At 36.4% G+C, this 23,548-nt stretch overlaps 1 protein-coding gene across 1 annotated transcript in view; it reads left to right on the forward strand.

Annotated features, from left to right (window-relative positions):
• ephb2a (eph receptor B2a) overlaps positions 1 to 23,548 on the forward strand; it is a 66,037-nt gene that overhangs the window by 14,154 nt on the left and 28,335 nt on the right. Inside the window, exons 2-3 of the mRNA XM_067372332.1 lie at positions 1,941 to 2,005; positions 2,302 to 2,986. Of these exons, the coding sequence (XP_067228433.1) occupies positions 1,941 to 2,005; positions 2,302 to 2,986 (750 nt within the window). The remainder of the gene's footprint in view (positions 1 to 1,940; positions 2,006 to 2,301; positions 2,987 to 23,548) is intronic.

The raw sequence follows: 23,548 nt of genomic DNA on the forward strand, positions 1-23,548 counted from the left end.
CCTCCTCATATTCTCACATTCACAGCCCTAAACACACAGTGATGTTGCTGTTCCTGAGAGAAATATCTTTGGTTGCCCCTGAGCTGCAGAAGCTGCTGAAATATAAATGAGACACTTAATGGCTGAGGCTGTATCGAGCTAGTGTTTACAGGGATCCCAGGATTGTGTGTCACGGGGCTTCTGGCTTCGATCTCAGGAAGTCCTCTTGCCACTTGCCAAATTCCGATTCATAAATGCCACGGGGAGTCTGTGTGTCACACTGGATGTGTTTATGTTGCCTTGACTGGGGCTCATATGCTCAGGCAGGACCCCCTTATGTGATCCTCCCTCATGACATGAAAAATGCTCAGTCACATTTCTTTTATACATAAAAATAAACAGCTATACACCGTACTACAGCCTTGGACAGATGGTTGTAATCTAATTTTTCTAAATATTTGGGGGGAGGGGGGGGGGTGGCATTCCATACTGAATATTTCACACAATTGGCTTGCGGGATGTTCACATGAAGACCCTATAAAATCAAAATTTGTTGGTGGTTTTGTGACTTAGTTCTTATTTGTTAGCTTTGATGCTGTCTGTATGCAAGTGTAATTTTTGATTAAAAATAAAAAAATAAAAATAAAAGCTTTTTGATTTTTTTTTTTTTTTTTTTTTAATTTCTGGGAAAACGGACCAAAAATATTGATGACTGATCCAGCACTGCATAGATCTTTTTCCAATAAAAAGCCCTCTGGAATGAGAGTGTCCCGCCTCCTCCTAATACCACCTGTCTCCAACTAACAAGTAGCAAATTAGGCTGATTCTGATTTATCTGTAACTAAAGCCTCCATTTCGCTGTGTAAAAGAAAAGGAACAACACATTGTTATGTCCTGCCCTGATTTCCTGTTTCAATAGGAAATCATTCAGGATGTTTTTTTCCATACTTATATGGATTTGGTCCGTATTTATGCAGGGAGGGGTGGGTGTCTAAATGATGATTGAAACCATTAAATGCCCTGGCATCAACATTAAAACACTTTGCTTGTCAAGAAGTGGCAGGTTTTTTATTATTACTATTTGGTAGATATTGGAAATATATCGGCTGATAGTGGATATTTAATTGTGAATGTTAATTTCCTCTTTTTTTATATTTATAAAAGTATTATAAAATCACTAATTAACACTTTTTTAAATGTAATCTTTCAAAATGAATATCCATTTTTCAGACTGTACATTGTAATGTTGAGATACTTGTACCTAAATTCACTTTTAGTTTTAGTTTTAGTTTTTTTAATTTATGTTGACAAGCTATCGACTCATCTTATTTTTGGCCATAAGGTGAAAATAATTGTCTGCTTAGTGGTTTCAACCAGACTTTTAATATCTGTGCATTTGTACATTTGTATTTTGCCTTCTTAGGCCAACTTCAAAGCAGTACAACAAATCTTTTGCGCTAAAAACACCTTTGGGTTTCATTGACTGCTTCTAGCAATATACAGAAACCACTTGTACCCATCTAAATAACTGAAAATTTCAGATCAGAGTCATATTTCTAAATTATTTTGTCCTACTTGGCATATTGAATAGAAAGGCACTCTCTGTCATCTGGGGCAATTCCAAACTAAATGTGAAGGGAAGCAGATGTTAGAACATGATGTGATCTATCATCAGTGATGGATAACACTTCCAATCTAGTAATAGCCATTTGTAACATCTGATTAACAATAAGAGTCAAAAATAGCGAGCTATTACTGCTGTGAAATGGGCAACTGTTATTCTGCATCTCACAGTGTGAGTCATCCTTCATTTAACATTCAGAAAAGCTATCCATTATGCACCATAATTACTGTTAAGAGACTTGAAGAACAATGACCTTACAAATGCTCGAACGTGCAGTAATGGGCTCTTAGCGGCAGCATTTTAAACTTACAGGTTTTTGGTATGCATTTCTTCTCAGATGTGTTGATGGACTCCACGACGGCAACGGCAGAGCTGGGCTGGACGATATATCCATCATTGGGGGTGAGCCTCATTGAAATAATTTAGATGATCAGACCTAGCATAAATAATTCACTGCACAAATTCAGCATGACTCATGTGGTGCAGAAATAGAAGTTGAAAGAATTCCAAATTAGATTATTTTTAATGCAGTCCATGCCGTTTGTCTCACTTCTGCACATTTTTACCTTAAAGTGTCTGTAATGGTTTGAAACCAAAATGAATGTTCCATAAATATGCAAATAGCAAGAAAAACATGCTTTTACTATTAGTCGCACACATTGCTTATTCAAAAATTATTATCTGTTCTTTGGTTAAAGTGGGAAGAGGTGAGTGGCTACGATGAAAACATGAACACCATCCGCACTTACCAAGTGTGCAATGTCTTTGACGCCAACCAGAACAACTGGGTGCGCACCAAATACATCCGGCGGCGGGGTGCCCAACGGATCCACGTGGAGATGAAGTTCTCAGTGCGAGACTGCAGCAGCATCCCGAATGTCCCTGGCTCTTGCAAGGAAACTTTTAATCTGTACTACTTCGAATCAGACACTGACTTAGCCACCAAGGTGTATCCCGCCTGGATGGAGAACCCATGGGTCAAGGTGGACACCATTGCAGCCGATGAGAGTTTCTCCCAGGTGGACCTGGGTGGCCGAGTGATGAAGATAAACACGGAAGTGCGCAGCTTTGGGCCGGTGTCCCGTAATGGCTTCTACTTGGCCTTTCAGGATTATGGAGGCTGCATGTCACTCATCGCCGTAAAGGTTTTCTATCGCAAATGCCCCCGAATTATTCGGAATGGGGCCATCTTTCAGGAGACTTTGTCAGGGGCGGAGAGCACCTCTCTGGTGTCCGCCCGAGGCACTTGTGTACCTAATGGAGAGGAAGTGGATGTACCCATTAAACTGTACTGCAATGGAGATGGGGAGTGGCTGGTACCTATCGGGCGTTGCGTGTGCAAGGCTGGGTACGAGTCTGTGGACAACGGGACTGTGTGTAAAGGTGAGTTTTGTTGCTTATTCAGTATTGCTTATTAGGTATTTTAAATACCTTGAATTGATTTGTTCTTAAAGTGACAGTCCACCAAAAAATGTAAATGGTCACACTCATAATGTTCCAAAACCATGTTCTTTTATTTGAGTTGTTTTGAACATAGATCAACAGGCTGTCAAACTCCAAAATAGACAAAAAGCACCATAAAAGTAGCCCATATAGTCATGAGGTGTATTCCATTTTCTCTGAAGCCGTCTTATTTTTGTGGTAGACCAAAATATAAATCATTATTCACTGATCATTTTCTCCTCTCAAAGCAAATATGTATCTATGACACTAATTGGATGTCTATAACATCAAAATTCTTGATATCTTCAAACCTGTGCATGTGCCATATTTGTTGTGAGAGCTGCAGGTGCAGATAATCAGTATATAAAGATTTAAATTTCTTTGTTTAACATAAAGCTATTCTATTGCTTCAGGTGCCAGATTCATGAAAATCTAGTTAAGAAGTTTATTAAGATTAATTCTAAGTTCATAAGAGTGTGATTCTTGAAAAATGTCTCAAATATTTTCTCAAGAACATCTTATTTATTCCTTAAATGGATAGTTCACCCAAATTATTCCATGATTTGCTCAAGCCAAGCTTTATAATGGTAGTGAATGGCGCTCACAATTTTGAAGCCCAAAAAAGTGCATCAATCCATCATAAAAGTAATCCACATGGCTCCAGAGGGTTAATAAAGTCCTTCTGAAGCAAAGCGATGGGTTTATGTAAGAAAAATAGGCTGAAAATTGGCTGTTGTCACTATGACGGTCGCGTCAGCACAAGCTTCAGAAATGGCTTCGTCAAGTGTTGATGCTGACACTCCATGTAATTGCAGCGTAAGTTTACGTTACTTCTACATCATACGTCACGTCAGAGGTTACGTTTCAGCCGTAAGTTGTTTTGCATACAGATGTTTGTCGGAAGCTGCTTATTATAGTTTATAAAGTTTTAAATATGGATATTTTTCTTCAGAAAGCCTTTATTAACCTCCTGGAGACGTGTGGATTACTTTTATGATGGATGGATGCACTTTTTTGGGCTTCAAAATCATGAGCGCCATTCACTACCATTATAAAGCTTGGAAGAGCCAGGATATTTTTTTAATATAACTCTGTGTTCAAAGGAAAAAGAAAAAAGATAAAAACATTCTTAAGAGATGTTTTTGGAAATGCAATATATTCTTTATTCTTAAGTTAGAAAATTAGAAGAAAATAGCAGTTAGAATTTTTTTCTTAATGTTTCGTGAATCTGTATACAGAAGACTTTATAGTGCTTTATATTACTTTTATGTACTTTTTTTTGGGCTTGACAGCACATAAAATATGCTAAAATTAATATATTTCACTTTTTTTTTTGTCTAATGAAGATAGATTTAAATTTAAAAAGTTTGAAACCACATTAGGCAGTGTAATTAATAATTCATTTAAAAATGTTCATTTCAAATCTGCCATTTTCATCTTTGTCTGGTCTGGTTTTGATGTCTGACTAAAAAGTGAAATGGTTGTTGTTACTTAAATGAGCAATTTCTAGCATATTGGACCCTTAAAATGACTTTTATCTGTGTAACAGGATGTTGTCAGGTTGATTTAGATGTTACCACATGAAGCACATTTTTAGGTAGCCTGACAAAACATTTTTTACAGTGCCGGATGCCAGCAATGATAAATAAATAATGAATAGCCTCAGCTTCAGCCTCAGATTTCTGCACCCACATAAAGCACCATGAAATAGAGAAACATCGCCAAATTATGAAAAAGCTTGCATACAGATCTTTGTAATTATAGTCTTTTTGATTATTATTGTTATTTTTATCCAATGACAGAAAAGAAGGACTTAATGTCCTTCCTGAATGCGCACGCACACACACACACACACACACACACACACACACACACATTACAGAGTCTTACTATTGAGAGCTGCCCTGCAGGTACAAAACATTCACTGGCCCTATCCTTATGAAAGCCAGTTGAAAGACATTGGGCCATTGTGCCTGTTTCTATCCATGTGCAGAGGTTTTCTTCAGTTACATTCAGTGTTATTTCAATCTAAATCCACACACGCGCATGCACACAAGCACTGACCCTTAAAACTGTTTTTATAACATGAGATTTTGCCATTATTCTTGCATTGCTCGACAAGGAAGTAGCTCTCTGTCTGTGAGAACAAGGGAGCCGTAATGAATAGAAATCCTCCAGTCAGTTGTAATGCTGCCTTGATAGGTTGGAATGAATAGAGGGATTTGGGTAGAAAAAGGTGTTTTTTTTTTCACCCTCGCTCAGCACTCGGCAGATATGATTACATTCAAGGAGAGCAGGGCGGCGATGAGGGAACGATTTTGGCAGGGTTCTCCTGGGTACTGTTGACAGAATCTAAATTACTAATATCCCCCCATCTGGAGCAGCTGATGGATGGAAATCGGCAATATCCTGGGCGAGCACAAGCCAGACCATCTCTTTTATTTCCCCTGGTGTTAATCCTCCTCGCTGCCACCACTTTAATGACACTCCTAATTGACTAATTTGCAGTGCGCAGGGGGAGCTGGGTGGACGCTTAGACTCTGCTCTCCCTGGCGAGTCCATTCAGAAATCAAGCACAAATAATGAATCCCCCTGTGGTTGTTAACCAAGGGCTGCATGTAGACAAATGAATTTATGAGTTCCATTTTCTGTCTCTAAAGGAAATATGCAGTAGCAATACTCATTAAAGCCAAGTATAGACATAATGGTCTAATTGATAGCAAGCTTGACGTGTAATTCTCTTATACTGTAATGTTGCTGGTACAATGGCACAGCAATGCATGCTTCAGGTCAGTTCAACTTCAAAAGCCATTCGTGAGTGGTTTAATCTCAGTGGCTGTTTTTTTTTTTTTTTAATTCAAGGGCCTTACAGTGCTCAACAATAAGGATTTTTGTCTACTGGATAATTGGACTCAGGACAGGAGTTTTGTACTTGTCTTGCCGATAGTTTTAATGGCCTCACCACATATAAATAATTTTAATTATATATTTTTTTAATTGGTTTTAAATTATTTTTTAAATAAAATAAGTAATAAATACATCTTCATTAAATTTGCTCAACAGCAAGGATTTTTGTCTACTGACAGTTAAAAATTGTACTTGCCTTGCCCATATTTTTAATTAACGGCATAAATCAATAACTTATATATAATAAATAATATAGCTTTTCATTGTTTTTATTGATTAGTTTTAAATTAATATTTGAATATATTAATATATAAATGATAAAAATTAAATTTGATGAATTTTAACATTTTTATTAAAGGTGCCGTAGAACGTCTTTTTAAAAGATGTAATATAAGTATAAGGTGTACCCTGAATGTGTCTGTGAAGTTTCAGCTTTTTTTTGGGGTATCGTTAAATATGAGCCGATTTAGGCTGCGGCCCCTTTAAATGCTCACGCTCCTGCCCATATGTTGAGATTCACCTGTTCTTCTGAGGTCTTTTAAACACATGAGATTTATATAAGAAGGAGGAAACAATGGAGTTTGAGACTCACTGTATGTCTTTTCCATGTACTAAATTCTTGTTATTCAACTATGCCAAGATAAATTAAATTTTTAATTCTAGGGCACCTTTAAGCTTGCAACAAGCATATAATATAATATAATATAATATAATATAATATAATATAATATAATATAATATAATATAATATAATATAATATAATATAATATAATATAATATAATATAATATAATATAATATAATATAATATAATATATTATAATATAATTTTTACAGCATTTTTGCCTCAACATATACACAGATTTGATTATTATTCTTATTTTTTAATATATTTTCATAATTATAATTTTCTTTTTAAATAATTTCTTGATCAAAATTTCTTTAAAGAAATTTGCATTTTTATATTTTCTAAAAATATATATTTACATTTTTATATTTATTTTATAAAAATACAGTTATAACTTTTTACATAATTTTATTGAATGTAATTGTTTTATTTTCAAAAAGCAACAATATTCAGTAATTTATTATGTTTTTCAGCAAGAATAGCTATAAATTATACTGACCCAAAACTCTCTCACATTGGCCCCGGGCCATCGGGCCATTCTTATTGTTGAGTCCTGTCTTATATTTAGCCTTTTGAATCATGACTAACCATCCTCATGAAAGGAAGTACAGGAACAGCTTGTGAAATATAATTTACATATGTCTTGTGCCAGGAACGCCTCTTCTCTCCATAGCCAAGATCTGAGACTCACCCACACCTCAAGTAATTTTAGTGGTAGCACTAATTCAGTTAATCCAACTGGCCTTCTGACCCTCTCTGTTCTTCACTTGAGATGTTCTTCAGCCCTCTCACTGTCATTCCGATGTGGTTTGTGATGGATATTATTGACTGGCCTTCTAGATTGCATTTCATAAGTAATTACATAGACCTCATGGTACAGTCTCTGCTTGTTTTAGCGTTTAATGATTATAAATAGCGAAATTCAGCTGGACAGTGTTGGCTGCAGATGAATTACCTCTAGTGTATGGAGCTGGACTGTGGCCAATCCCTCAAGCCAAGCCCGCCTTTGTCTTAAAACAAGATGAATGTCGGCTGATTTTGCTTGTATTGTGTTATGGCCAATCAATACATTCCTCCACAGACAGCCGCAATGTGTATTTGTTTCAGTATGTTGACCTTTCAATTAGAAGTAATGGTTTTGTTATCTTGTTAACTTTGAATATGATATTTTATTATCTAGGGAGTACCTTAGGCCTGAACCTCAATTTTTGATTTGTTGGAGTAACCTCAAAGCTAAAAGCTTACAGTAAATCAAGGCTGTATATTCTTTACTATGTAAATGTCTGAAGTGTTACATTTGCTGAATCCCGAGTGTCCACTGGAATGTTGTATCTATCTTTTAATCTTTCACTGTTGTGACCTTTGTGAAATGCTGCCTCTATTTAAAAGCTCTCGTTTCATGTATTTACTAGCTGGATAATGTGTTTAGATGGGCACTATAGATCATGATGTACCAACACTCTCTGTTTTCAGCACATAGGGGTCACAGTGTCTGACTGTTCCTCAGTTTCCTCAACCTTTACGACTGTACTTTTTATGACATACAGAGGAGCTATGGATGGGTAAAAACAGTTCTTTTTTGGGGGGGGTTAATTGTGATCTTTATTAGTTGGGTAACTGGCTTGTCTAATGTATTTTGATTCAAACAAATGACTCTTATTAGTTGTTGGTGAATCAGAAGCATGCAGTGCAAGCAGTGTAGCCGATTCTCAACGGGAAAAGCTAGCGGGAAAAGCTGCCTGTAACTTGCTGGTCTATGATCAGTTCTCTCCGTAATAATAGCATATTGGCTAAACAATTTGGCAAGTGATCCAGCGCATAGGTGTTTGTGTTCTGGAGAGCATCAAAGGTTTCTATTTACAACATATTTTTGCAGTGTTGACCAATGTAGCCAATCACAATCATATTGTTGATTTCTTGAACGTAATTGCCAATCAGAGGTGTTTGTTGAAATCCACTAACCAGTCAAAAAGTTTTTTTTTTTTTTTTTTTTTTCTCTTCAGTGCTGAGTTCTGCCCACTCACGAATCTTCTCATTATAACAAATGAAGTGTATAAAATATGTAAATAAATGATTCATTGTGCAGTGTAGACAGCTTCATATTATAACGTAGCTTTGTGAGATAGCGATTAACTAAAATGAATTACAGCTTCTTTGTGATTATAAAGGGAGCGCTTTTTCTACGCTTTATGCCATGCCAACTCACGCGTGCAGTAGCTATGCTTGGTTTTCTGTTAAATTTTACTGTGGTTTGTGAATGTAGTTGCTTTACAGGGTTAGTTCACACAAAAATGAAATTTCTGTCATTAAGTACTCACCCTCATGTCGTCCCAAACCTGTAAGACCTTTGTTTGTCTTCGGAACAGATATTTTTGATGAAATCTGAGGTTATCTGATCGACACATTGGCAGCAACGACATTGCACCTTTTGATGTCCAGAAAGGTGCTAAAGACATCGTTAAAGCCATCGACGTGACTACAGTGGTTCAACCTTAATATTATGAAGTGACGAGAATACTTTTTGTGCACAATAACTACTTTATTCAACAAATTCGGTTGTCCGCTGTCATACTGCTACGCTATTTTCGTTTTTTTACACCGAAAAAATGGAAGCGAAATGTGACACAGTGGGACCAAATGATAGCTTAATCAAACAATATACAAGGCAAACTAAAATATTTTGTTGATAAAATACGATTATTAAAGGGTTAGTTCACCCAAAAATGAAAATGATGTCATTAATGACTCACCCTCGTGTCGTTCCAAACCCGTAAGACCTCCATTCATCTTCGGAACACAGTTTAACATATTTTATATTTAGGACGACATGAGGGTGAGTCATTAATGACATAATTTTCATTTTTGGGTGAACTAACCCTTTAACTTTTCCATATAGCATAAAGATTTTTTTTAAATAATTAAAAATAAACTAAATGAACACACCACAAAACAAAGTTATACAGCATAGTTCAAATCAGTGTGGGCAAACAGATGAAGAAACATTCAGAAAACAGAGTTGAACACAACACACACTGCTCTCACAGAACAGGAGACAAATAGTATTCATCATTTCTGAATCTCAGCATTAAACAATGAACACCGAATCTCAGTCTTTATTCTCCTGTTCCTCATGGTTTCTTAGTATAATTCAAAGAAGTTATTAATGTGAATTATATATCGCTAACCATATAGCATAGTTCTAATTGCAATGTTACAATGTGCCCCACTTGCACTACTGGGATTTAAACCTGACTAGTGTCTTCTGCTAGTTAGCTAAGCATTAAAGATTAACAGATTAGAATAACAGATTAGAGATGAATGAATTTAGTGCATTTTTTTCTCTAAATAGTGCCGATATGGCAACTAGTAAATACAATAAGTTTTGTTATGCTAGCCCGTGTAGAAACTTTTAAACCAAGTGTGTTACAACTAGCCTCACTTTAGGTGGTGCCTTGTTCAAAAAGAGTCACCGGTTTGAATGAGTCTGAAACTCCACCTTGTATAATTTACAGCATTTGTACATTTACCAGAGAAAATATTTCTTTTGTAAAACAAAATGGACATTTTAACTAATATATAACCAAATCAATCAAATTAGATTCAGATCAAACGAGTGTTATTTTAGTAGTATTTATATACATTTCCAAGTAATTTATGTACTTTTATTTAGCTTTTATTTTTAGCCATTTTAGTACTTCAACTTAAAACGTATTTCAGTTAAGTGCCAAGGCAAAATTTCTCATTTAAGTTTTTGTCTAAATGTTGTATATTTTTATTTTATTTCAGCTTTATTTTAATTATAGAAAATTATTTTTAGTTGTTTTAGTTAACAATAACAACACTGAACTGAGCAGAGAAATATATAACAATACCCAGCCCAGAGAGAACCGTACAATAGATCATGTAGGCTGCTTCAATGTCCTCACATTGGAAATGGTTCTAGAATATCAGGCATATGACACATTCACCGTGACAAAGGGTATTGTATGTGTCTGGATGTAATTATATATGGCAGTGAGACTGCACTGTGAATGTGGGGTCTGGAAAGTCCCAAGATGAACCGTGTTATTCGGCATGGCAGTAAAGAAGGGTGCTGGAGTCTGTCTCCTGTACTGACTTTATCAGGTACAGCTCTCTAATCCAATCCCTGCCGCACATTGCTGCAGGGAGGCCGTATGCAACCTTATTTGTTCCTGTGACAGAGGATCTATTTCAATTTGTTTCACCACAGGACTAAATGTAAAGAGACTGCAGTCAGGCTATACAGAAACCAAATCAGTTTATTTGTTCGTGCAGAAGAAAAGCACGCACATACAGTATACATCGCTAACACCACATACAATATCTGCGTGTTTATGACAACTTGCCCTTAGTCTGCAAGGTTATGTTACAATCCCTGGATATTAAATCAAAAGCTCTGGCCTTAAAAAATATATATCACACTTCTTAAGAAGGTTAAGTTGTCATGCAAGGCTAGGCCATTAATCCATAGTTTTTTGTTTTCTGTCATAGAGTAGATTATTGAGGATTTGTTTGGACTGCTTCCTCGTTCCACGTCTCACAAAACATTGATATTAACGTGTTGACCGGTGGAGACCGTCTGATCTCTTCACTGCCTTTTTTATTTAGCTGAGAATGCAAATGATAATAATAAGATGGTTAAGTTTTTTTATTGTGTGGTGAGATTTCGAGATGTCGTTTTGGTTTGCTGTGATAGATACTGAAGCTGCTGAGATGCAGAAGCTTTGTACAGTGTTAAGTTAGTCGAGCAACTGACTTGCAGCTAGAGCTGGATGAGTAGTTACACCTATGATGATGATTGTTATTGATTGTCATACCAGGCCAGACTTGCATAAGCTCTTTGATCTTTCTCCTTGCTGTAAAAAACCGATCCGCTTTGATATTCCACTCATTTTAAATATAAACCCTGAATTTCAAGGCTTGACACATGCATTCTGAATTTTCCTATAAGTAATACTTATACTGTTATGTTCAGTGTGAAAGTGCTGCAATTATAAGCTGCTTGCAGGTGTTATTGAAGTGTAATTTCCATGACTTCACAACCTGTGTGAAGGCTTCCTTTTAGATATGGCACTTTTCATAAAAATAGTACCAAACAGAGCCTGACACTCTTAAAATAATTTTTTTTTCCCTTGGTGGTCACTACAAATGGTCACTAAAATCTTAAATCATCAACCTCAGTCAGGTCGAATTAAATAACATAGGAGCTGTTTTTTTGTTTTATTAATCTATACGTTTGCAATTTTTGCTATCCTGGTACCTAAATACTGTTTAAACCCCTTATTTGTGTAGATTATTATTAGTAGTCAGGGCTGTAATCACCATAGGCATTGAAGTCCCCCCCAATAATTGGAAATGGCCAAATCGTCCCCGCCAATATTTGATATTTCCTAATGCTGCTCTCCATTACGCACCGCTTTGTTTGTTGTTACGATGACAGACAGTTTAAAAAGTTAAATTTTTAGGCTGGTCTGCCTCAGCAGTCTAATAGCGCTCATCACTGTCAAAATGACGGCCAATCAGAAGGCGGGGCTTAATGTTCACCGAAGACGAGCGTGAACACTTTTAGTTTTTACAGTGAAAGAGTGTGTGTGGTAAGATACAAGTAGCTAAACATTAAATATGACAACTGTTTTAAGATGGATATGTTTAACGACCCACAATATCATACAGTGATAAACTATTCAACTTTTTTTTTAATTGAAAAAATGTACATTTTTGACATGTTAAGGCAGGAACACACCAAGCCGACGGTCGGCCGTCGGGGCAGATTTTCTTCGTCGGCCGACTAAGTTTTCTCAGTGTGTTCCGCACTGTCGGCTGAAGTTGGTCCTCGTCTGCCTTTTTTCGGCCGATTCGAAATGTTGAATCGGCGTTGGAGCTTGTCGGGCCATCTGATCATTCTGATTGGCTGCTCAGCTACTGCCGCCTGCTGTTTCGGAAAGGCATTTCATCTCACGCAGGCGCAGAACTGACGTGCTGCTTGGCCGTCAGCTGTTTAGCGTCGGTTTGGTGTGGCTGGGCAATTTGACGCTGCCAACGTGAGCCAACCCCACAGTTTGTTTTCGTCGCCACTAATTCGTCGGCGTCGGCTTGGTGTATTCTGGCCTTTAGACATGCAAACAAAAATGAACGTGTGCATATTTTTATTATTTGCGAAGTTTCCCTTAATAAATTCCCTTAAATCCCTTTTAATCCTTTAATTATTTAATTTCTTTAAATAAAAATGGTTACAGCCTTTAGTAGTAGTATTATCTTAATAGGTTTAGACTAGTTGGTTGCAAAATTTTCAGTTAAACGTTAAAGGAACATGCCACTATTTTTGAAAATAGGCTCATTTTCCAACTCCCCTAGAGTTAAACAGTTGAGTTTTACAGTTTTCGAATCCATTCAGCCGATCTCCGGGTCTGGCTGCAGCTTAGCATAGATCATTGAATCCGTTAGCATCTCGCTCAAAAATGACCAAAGAGTTTCGATAGTTTTCCTATTTAAAACTTGACTGTAGTTACATTGTGTACCAATGGAAGATGAAAAGTTGCGATTTTCTAGGCCGATATGGCTAGGAACTATACTATCATATCATTGTGCCTGCTGCACCCATGCTATGGCAGCAAAGTTCCTTTAATGAAATTAGTTGCTGTGCACATTCCTAATAATTATTAGGTTTATTTTATGTCATATAATATATTTTTTTAAACATCCAATAGGTCTCGCAAATTAAAACGCATGTTATTTGTGCCTTTTAAAATATCATGGGATATTGCAGTGTACCGTATTTGTGGAAAATGCTCGGTATATTAAGGCTGACTGAATATTCACTGAAAGGGATTCAGTTCAAACACTTAGTCTGTTTATCTTCATTTAAGTTATTAAAATACCTTTTCTTTGATGTGGAAATCAACAGCACTGTCTTAAATAATGTTTCAAAGTTCAAATGCATAAATTACATAATCATGCCATATCTGAGCTTATTGGGTATAAATATTGTAAGAATTTTATGATGAAACTGAGTGAAAGTGTCTTACTCCTTTTTTTTTTTTTTTTTCTTTTTTTTGGGGGGGGGGTATATGTGACTTTCTCATTTGTCTTTAGCTTCTGTCAGCATTCAGCATGGTTTGTTTAAAGGCTTTCGAGGCAGGAATGCTTTGCGTGTATTGGACTGTGCATTGAAGCGGACTGTTTTTGAGCTGACCTTTGTGTCTAAAGATGTTAGGCTTATGATAAGGGCAAATCTGAATTTTAGTGTGTTCCATGTTGCATTAAAGTCAAAACATTGCCATCATTGTCATTTTTTGACAAGGGCTTTTATGGGCTATAACAATCAGTACAAATACTAAATGTTTTGTTGTAAGTGAGTAAAAATTTTCCACAATCACTTCCCTTTCCTTCTGAGAGACATGAAAACCTGTATGGAGATAAAAGATGAGGCTTCATTGGAGCACGAGGTTAATCAATGCTGAGAGCTGGATGTCCACACCGGAGCTGCCTGGCCCTCATCTCTTTGATGGGAGGCAGGTGTCCTGTTGTCATCGATAAGGGGGCTCATTGATCAAAGGCCCTTCAGGAGTCCACTGCTCATCCATCAGACTCCAGCGGCCAGGCGATGTCACAGAAACGAGGACTGTCAGTGTCTCTCCTCCTCACACATCACCATGAAAGAAAGTGCTTCACTGGCCAGGCAAAAAAAAAGTCAACTTGGAGGGCTTTTTTGTTCCCTTTTTTACGTAGGCCCATAGTAGGGGTTTGGTTGATACGACCAAAAATCTTATTTCACAGTTTAATTTATATCTTTGTATATTATATTTGTCCTATTTTTGCTGCTTTGTTCGTATTTTTAATAACAAAACAAAAATGACTATATTGTGATATTGTGACACTTGAAAGTCTATAAATATACATTTATTCTAATTAAAAAATCCTACTAAAGTTGTTCATTCAAGAGCTGTGAGTGACTTTCTCTAATTCTTTTGTTGTTTGATAAGCATTAATAGATTATTATGCATTATTAATCCACCTATTTTTATGCATTTTACCCATGCATTGGGATATTGCATAAATGCTGGATGGAAACGACAAGATGCACACAAATTTTAAAAATGTGCATAATTGGCATGCAATTGAGGCAGTTTAGAAGACATGCTCATAAACTATGATTGAAACACATTTACCGAATAAATCCCTTGATGTGCAACAAAAAACTTTCATGACTGTGCCTCAACAGTGGATGAGATTGGATAACTGGACTAACAAGTGGACTAATTTCATTGCACAGCATCTCAAATGTTGGTTTGATCATTTCGAAATGCCTGAGCTAAAGTCTGTCATCAAATGATTTGGTTTAATTTCCTCCCAGAAGCATCTCACATGATTGCGTTCCCAAACACCATGGGCATCCGAACGCAAGATAACATGACAGTGTTTATTTGTGTAGCGCTCTGAGACACAAGTCATTTATTATGTAGGAAAAAAGAGCCACAGTGGCATCCCTGATTGCAGCAACTTCCATTTTTATTATACTTCTTTTGAGGCAATTTCCAAGGAAGTGACGATTTTGTTCTCTTGAACACATGGGATGGAAATGGTGCTTTATTCGCAAATGTTTTATGCGATATTCGAATTTTGTGCATAAGTTAAATTTGCAACTTTGTTTGGAAACATAGCTAATGTCACAGACAGTGACATTAAGACAGAACGCACTGATCCAATATACTGACACACATCCGGTTTCTCCCAACTATTTATGTTCACTTAAGACAAAACCAGCTGTACGTTTTGACTTAATTGTGTGTGTATTTGACCATTCAATCACAATAAGCCAAGAAAAGAGAGCTGAATTTCTCATGCTGTCTGAGAGGTGGCTTTCAGTGCTTGTGCTTCAGGTGTGTGTCAGTCATCATGAGTACACATTGAGATCTTTTTACATATTTTGCTTGATAATTCTTTTTAACGTCATGCACATCCTGCTCTTTATTTTCTCATTCGTTCCTGTTTCTGTATCACTCTAAAGTGTCAATAATTTTTAGTAGTACTGTGCTATCTGGATATATTTACATAACAAGATATAAACGCTATAGCAGAATCTCTAATGATAGATACTTTAAATTGTTCACATATACTGCCCAGCCCTAGCTGCACAGTGTCACAGAGATAATTTGGAAGAGTCAAAGGCCTCCAGCATGTCAAATCGCAGCTAATTGACCTACATGGGGATGTAAATGGTGCTTAAAACAGGCTGCCCATCGTCATCTTTGCTCACACATTGGCACACCTGCTTAAATGAGTGACAAAAGGCCTGTGCGGGGGGCACAGAGAAATAGGGCATGTAAGGTCTCTGTTGTGCAGCTGTGAAATGGGGCTGGATCCCAAACTCAGTTGAAATGGTTTTTATCTTTTTTTTTTTTTTACTTTTTGATCTATCATCTCAACCAGAAACATAAAAATGACCAAAAAAGGATTTTTTGTCAAATCAAAGCATCAGCTTACTGAACCTATTGAGTAAAGTCATTAGCATAAGTTCCAGCCTTATGTAGTTCTTATTGTATGTGGGTGGTTGACATTTAGGGATGATTATTTAGGGAGAAAATGTAGTGAACAAGACAAGAAAATTATATAGTGTGCACTTACCCGTGGCTACTTAGAAAAGTGTGCAATAATTGGACTTTTTCCTTTTTTTTTTTTTTTTTTACTAACATAGCTTGTTTTTGCCACGGGGGGGGGGGGGGGATGTTTTTAAATGGTTTAAGAGCTACGCTGCATAGTGGCCTACAAACTTTAAGAGACAGGTACTAATAAACCATATTAATTGGCCCTCAATCTTAAGTGATGCATCATACAACATGCTACAGCATATGTTTCATTTGTTTTGAATATACCTAGCATACACAATGCCACATAGCAACAGTGTTTTTAATATAACGCTGACCAAAGATGTTAATGCATATTTGTGTGTGGGGGAAAAAAAAAAAACTGACCATATCTGTAGCTCTAAAAATAGGCCATATCATGAAAATGTTACAAGGCAAAAGTCTCCTTCTCGCTTCTAACGTCCTTCAGAGATGTTATCTGTTCTTCTTGGCTGAGCAAGGACTACTTCTCCATTTTAAACAAACAAACAAGCAAAAAAAACACAAAAATATAGTGTCACCACATATATATATATATATATATTTTATTCTTACATCACTTATATTTTAAATATAAATTATGCCGTTTTAATTAAATATTATAAACAACGACAACTATTATTATTATATTATTAATGTTTGTTTTTTTGTTTTGTTTTTTTGTGCATATAATGAAAGCTAGTGGTGTCAAGTGTTATTTGGACCTCTTTTGTGCTTTGAAAAATAGAGAAAATCATGCATGTTTGGAACTATACGAGGATGAATAAATGATAACAGACGTTTCATTTTCAGTTTCATTCCTTTAATGTAGTATGCTGTTGTCGAAGCTGACACAACACTAGCAACAAACACTACTTTGAATACATTTGAAAAATATATTTTTGCTACACTACTGCTAACCATCCCTTTTTCCCATCTTCATAATAACATGAACTCTCCAACAGTATATTAATTTATCATTTTATCAATTTTCTATTATCTAGTTTGACACAAAATGCATCAGCTTTGAATTTGCATGCTGACCCAAGGGGAAGCACAGTGCTTTGATTAATGTATATTTAACAACTTACTGTCTTTTTGTGTAGGCAAGTACAAGATTAGCATTATTGACCTGTTGCAAACAATTAAGAGGTTTAGCGAGCAGCCACCCTGAATTGATTTATCACTCCAGAATGTTGTTTAGAAAAAGCTGTTTACTTGTGTGAAGCATATTTACCTTTGTCGTTTGGATGTTATTCATCAAGCCTCTGAATCATCATCTGAATGCTTATACAATCCATACTGAAGATCTGAGATTGAAATGCCCAATCTGAAACCCTCATCACTGTCGGATCAGCTTCATTGTTCGCTACCGCCTGTGTTTTCTGCTAGCTCTGTCCCCAGCAGTGCCGCTGAGTGACACATTCAGATACAGTTGACAACCTCACAAAAGGAACACAGAGCATCTTCGATGCATGAAGTTGACACCACACAATAAGATCTGGTCTGGGTGTCATAACGTCATATAAAAAATCTTGTTCTATGAACATGGGGGTCTTTGTCTCAGGTAGAGGTTAGCAGATGGAGCTGACACCATTAATATTTACAACTCTAAATGAAATGAATACATTTGGACTGTCAGTCACGGCACAATGGAGGCAGTCAGCAGAAAAAAGCTCCCTGGAGAGCAGAGGCTTAGGCGTCTGTGAGCACTGAAATATTAAGACCAAATACTATGAATGAATAAAACAAAATCACTCTCTGAGGGGAAATAGCTTTGCAGGTAAACTGGGTGTGTTAAGGGTTTTCTTTTTTGCTCTTTCAGTAGTACTGAGCCTTTGAAATGTAAATATGTTTTAGCATTTGTAGTAGGGATGTGCCCAAAACCTAAATGTGAATTTGGAAAGGCGCGGAAAATGAATAATGCATTCTAGGTTTTTGTTTGTTTCTTTTTTGTGGACAGTTTTCATGGAATCTGTATATAGTTTATGGGAGCTTTGATATATGTTCCTGGTTTGGAATTTTATTTAAATTTAAATAACAATTTTGAATTTCTACAGAGCACCTAAACAGACATGGTTAGGCTTGCTGCAATAGTCTGTTACATTACAGTACATCAGATTTTGCGTATCATGTGAAGATAGTAAGTAGAGATGACTGACAGGACAGTGTCAGAGAATTTGGTGTGCAACAGATCCTGAGTGTCATTGACAAATATCTTTATCAAATATCAGTACCAGTTTGGTGATCACAAATTGGAAAGTGAAAGTAAAAAGTAAAAAGTAAGCATTTACAAATATAATTACCCAATATAATTGTGAGAGAATGCAAAAGCATTAAAATATATTGGTGTATTGGTACTTGTATTCACCCTGAACCATACTGTATGGACGTCATGGTTCGGTTCATGCTGGTAGACGAATACAGTCAGTCACCTGTGACTGCATCCACACTCCAATCCAGAAGAGGGTGTTTGCGGTAATGCAATGCTGTTTGCTAACCGCCACAACAGAAAAAAGCACAGAAGAAAAAAAACAGGTGATCTAGATATGTGTGTAATCTCTCAACCAGTGTTTCAAATGTGGAAAGACATCAATAAAACAGTGAGAATATCTCACTTACCATTACATTTACCTCAGGCAAGTCATTTAGTCTCCACAGCACGTTAATTTTATTAGAGAAATAAACTAAACAGGGGAGCATTTAACTAAATATGTGCCTATATTAACTTATATATTTGTTATATTTAATTTACCTGTTAGCAATATATTTAATGTTTAAATAAATCATGAAAACAAGTTATGACTGTAACTGTGTAAATAATTATAGTAATGTGCAAGAAAGGGCTCCCTGTATATAGTTTACAGGATAAGCTGAGAAAATGTTAATTATAATTGAATTTATTTAAAGAGAGAGACCACTGTTTAATAAAAAAAGGAAGCAATTTTATGTTTAGTTTTCTTCCCCCTGCTGTAACGAACCTGATATATGTACCGAACCGTCATGTCTATGTACTGTTACACCCCTAATATCTACCATCTCATATTTTTTCCCATCACTATGTCCCTTTAGGGGCTCCCTAATACATCATTTCCTTTCTGAACAGCATTCAGCTTCAGGCACATCCCTAATTTGTAGTATAGTAGAGCTCTGTAAAAGAATAGTGTGACGAAAAATCACCTTGGAGCCAGCCTGAAAGCTTTTTGCTCTCTCTAGTTCCTACATCTATCAGTGACACATGCAAAGAGCTGATGTGCACAAAATTGCATAAATTGGATGAAAAAATAAAGCTCACAAAGAAAATCAATCCACAGTGGCACTTCTGAGCGTTCCTGTACTGCAGTCACAATGAAGCAATTGCATCTGTTTTTGTCTATGGGTATCAGGTGCTAGTTGGGAGAGTCCTCTCATGGTGCTTATGAAAGCACAGACAAAATATGCTTTATTTCATAGAATATGGTTGTTTGCTCTTTGCTGTCATACATCTTAATATTTCCAGCCTGATTGCATTGGTATTTTAATATAACTTTTACACATACATTTTTGTACGTTTGAATGTGGAAACAAACATTTGTGGGTTTTAGTGAAAATGGCCAGATGGAAGGAGCTGTTGTCTGCAACCAAGGAAGATTGTTAACATGGCTAAATCTGGTCAATCGGTCATGGATATTGCTCACGTGTACAATGTGAATGGTCACAATGTCCTCAGAATTGTATTTCAAGACATAGTGAGGTCACTACCATGCAGAATGTGAAGTGCTGTGAGCATTTTGACAGAAGGATGAAAATCACCTGAATGTGGGACAACCTTAAAGGGGTCATGAACTGCATTGTTTTATTGTTTTAGAATGTTTCCTATGGTGCACTAATACTGTTAGTATGATTTTTACATCAAAATTTGTCATAATTTAGAAATAAAAAGCAGTTTTCCTACCCTGTTTTTAGTCCTCTGATTTGAACGCTCTGTTTAAAGGGGTGTGTCTACTGTGCATATGAAATAGCTAAGTCTTTCTAACACTTTTAGTTCATTTCTACTATTACAGCTCTCAAGTAGGGCTGGGTATTGACACAATTTTCACAATTCGATTACTATTCACATGCTTTCGATTTGATTCAATTGCGATTTTGATTTGATATCGATTATTTTGGATGTAGTAGTTCAGTTAACATTCAGTTAAGTATAAACATTTAAATCGCGGCTGTCATACCTGATTTATTCAAACATGCATTAAATATTGCAGAACATTAAAAATGATAATGAATATGTAACGGTGCATAGCTATATTTATCAGAATGTTGCTTTCTTGTGTACACTTTAGCTGACTAATGAGTTTATGGTCACTGAATATGTTTTAGGTAAATGTGGTAAATGAGGTAAATGTGATGTTACGTGACATTGTTGACATCTTCCCGAGGTTGAAACACTGATTGAGCTATTACACGAGACATGATACAGATTTCGGTAAGTTGTACTGTATATTTTAACATACCTTCAGATGTTTAGTCATGTTTATTTCACGCTGTAACTGGTATTAAAGCGGAGGAGAGGATGTTCACATGCGCTCATGCTGCCGCTTCTCTTTAACTTAGGTGCTAAAGCACCTTTTTTTTTTTTCTCCAGAGGTGGTCTTTCACCTATCTATTACATCATAAATAGGCACATTCCAGGGCTTGGTAACATTTGAAAGCAGTTTTTGGACTAACAAGGACGTTTTCAGTTCTGAAACTTATAGTATGATGACCTCTTATATATCAAAAGCTCAAGGAAAATTTGATTTCTCAGTTTATGACCCTTTTAAAACAGCTTTTTAAAGACCTGGATGAGACCTCCAACCTTCAATTTCATCTTGAACTGTAAGTCAGCGGCTATAAATGGCTGGATTGAGATGTTGTGTAGTAAAGAAACCATTTATTAATTTTATCTACTGCAAAAAACACCCTGCATTTGCCAAAGAAAACAAGGGCTGGAGTGTGGAAGATTCGAGCCGTGATCTGCAAGATTCCCAAGTGTTGGTCCATTTTCAAAGTGCCAGCAGCTTTGAAGATCCTTCCAGCACCTGCTGCAGAAATGCGCCCCCAGTACGATTATGTTTTCCCTTGCCATGCCTAATAGTGCCACGCATGCATTTGGTATTAAAACACTCAGTTGTCTTTCCTACGAACACACCTGACACCATCCAAATTTTGATTTGTCGGACAGCAATGTAGCCAAGTATGGAGGATCTGTTCGGAGATCAAATGTGTATTTTCCAACATAACTATCCCAAACACACAGTGCATGCAACGTTGCAAGCAATAAGTGTTCATGCTTAGCATTCTGAAGTCTTCAAGCGGCCTCCTCTGTTCCCTGACCTTAAAGCCATAGAAAACCTTTGTGAAATTATAAACCTGAATTGTGATAAATCATGTAGGTCTTCCAATAAAGCTTCTTCCAATTTTGGGAAGAAAGATTGGAAAGAAGTTAAAGGTGCCCTAGAACTTCTTTTTAAAAGATGTAATATAAGTCTAAGGTGTCCCCTGAATGTGTTTGTGAAGTTTCAGCTCAAAATACCCCATAGATTTTTTTTTTTTTTTTTTTAACTGCCTATTTTGGGGCATCATTAACTATGCACCGATATAGGATGCGGCCCCTTTAATTCTCGTGCTCCCCCTCCCCCGGAGCTTGTGCTTGCCTTGAACAGCATAAACACAGTTTACACAGCTAATATAACCCTCAAAATGGATCTTTACAAAGTGTTCGTCATGCATACTGCATGCATGCGTCAGATTATGTGAGTATTGTATTTATTTGGATGTTTACATTTGATTCTGAATGAGTTTGATAGTGCTCCGTGGCTAACGGCTAATGCTACACTGTTGGAGAGGTTTATAAAGAATGAAGTTGTTTATGAATTATACAGACTACAAGTGTTTAAAAATGAAAATAACGACGGCTTTTGTGTCCGTGAATACAGTAAGAAACTATGGTAACTTTAACCACATTTAACAGTACATTAGCAACACGCAACATTTAGAAAGTTTACAAATATCACTAAAAATATCATGTAATCATGGATCATGTCAGTTATTATTGCTCCATCTGCCATTTTTCACTATTGTTTTTGCTTGCTTACCTAGTCTGAGACGTTAGATCCAGACGTTAATACTGGCTGCCCTTGTTTAATAAGCATATGCAAATATTGGGGCGTACACCCTGACTGTTACGTAACAGTTGGTATTATGTTGAGATTCTCCTGTTCTTCGGAGGTCTTTTAAACAAATGAGATTTATATAAGGAGGAGGAAACAATGGATTTTGAAACTCAGTGTATGTCTTTTCTATGTACTGAACTCTTGTTATTCAACTATGCCAATATAAATTCAATATTTAATTCTAGGGCACCTTTAAGCACGACACATGCAAAGTTTAGTAAGAGAGAACCAACAAAATATTAATTACTGATTACGTTGTAGTCAATGTATGCTTTATTTCCTGTGAGCTTTTTGTTTTTCTGAATTTTTTTAATAATACAGTAAAACCCATATTTATTTATATGCTGGAGTTTGCCTTTCTTGCCAAATAATTTCGCTGTTCTTTTGACCGTTCTATCACAACTGTTACTTCAGCAACAAATTGGCATATTAGAATGATTTCTGATCACGGGAGTAATGCTGCTGAAAATTCAGCTTTGCCACCACAGGAATGAATAACATTTTAAAATATATTGAAATGGAAAACGGTTATTTTTTATTGCAATAATATTTCACAATATTACAGTTTTACTATGTTTTTGATTAAAAAATGTGGCTTTACAAAAAAAAAAAATGACCACAGACTTTTGAACAGTACTGTATGTCTATGCATGCGTGCGTGTGTGTGTGTGTTTGTGAGTGTGTGTGTGTTGCCCCTTCTCAGTTAAATCCAGCACAGACTAGTGAGTGTTTAATGTTGTGGCAAGAACATATTTTTCATAGACACAACAAAAAAAGATCAGTTTTTGTTATTTAAATGAGCCTGTCAGTATTTTAAAGGGTTTTTTCTTCTTTCTGGATGGTACAGCCTAAATGTCCTTCAACTCAGTCTGGCCATGGCCCATAATTATTCAAATTCCAGACATTAGTGATGATAAAGGCATGAAAGAGTCTGTTAATGTCTTTACTCTCTAGAGCTTCCTCTGCTTTATTCTTGTGGTTTATGTTCAGATCTCTCAAGCATGTGTCTTGGCCAGCCGTCCCTCAGATTACACTTCTAGCTCGAGTGCTGCTCAGCCATGTTGGTTCTCTGGGCACAGAGGGGCAGGATTTCTGTCTTAGTGCTTCCCAGGCTCCGTCCTGTCCTGCCGGGTAATCCCAGCCATCTCGTAAG

The sequence above is a fragment of the Chanodichthys erythropterus genome, chromosome 20 (genome assembly GCF_024489055.1).
Source record: "Chanodichthys erythropterus isolate Z2021 chromosome 20, ASM2448905v1, whole genome shotgun sequence".
Lineage (NCBI taxonomy): Eukaryota > Metazoa > Chordata > Actinopteri > Cypriniformes > Xenocyprididae > Chanodichthys > Chanodichthys erythropterus.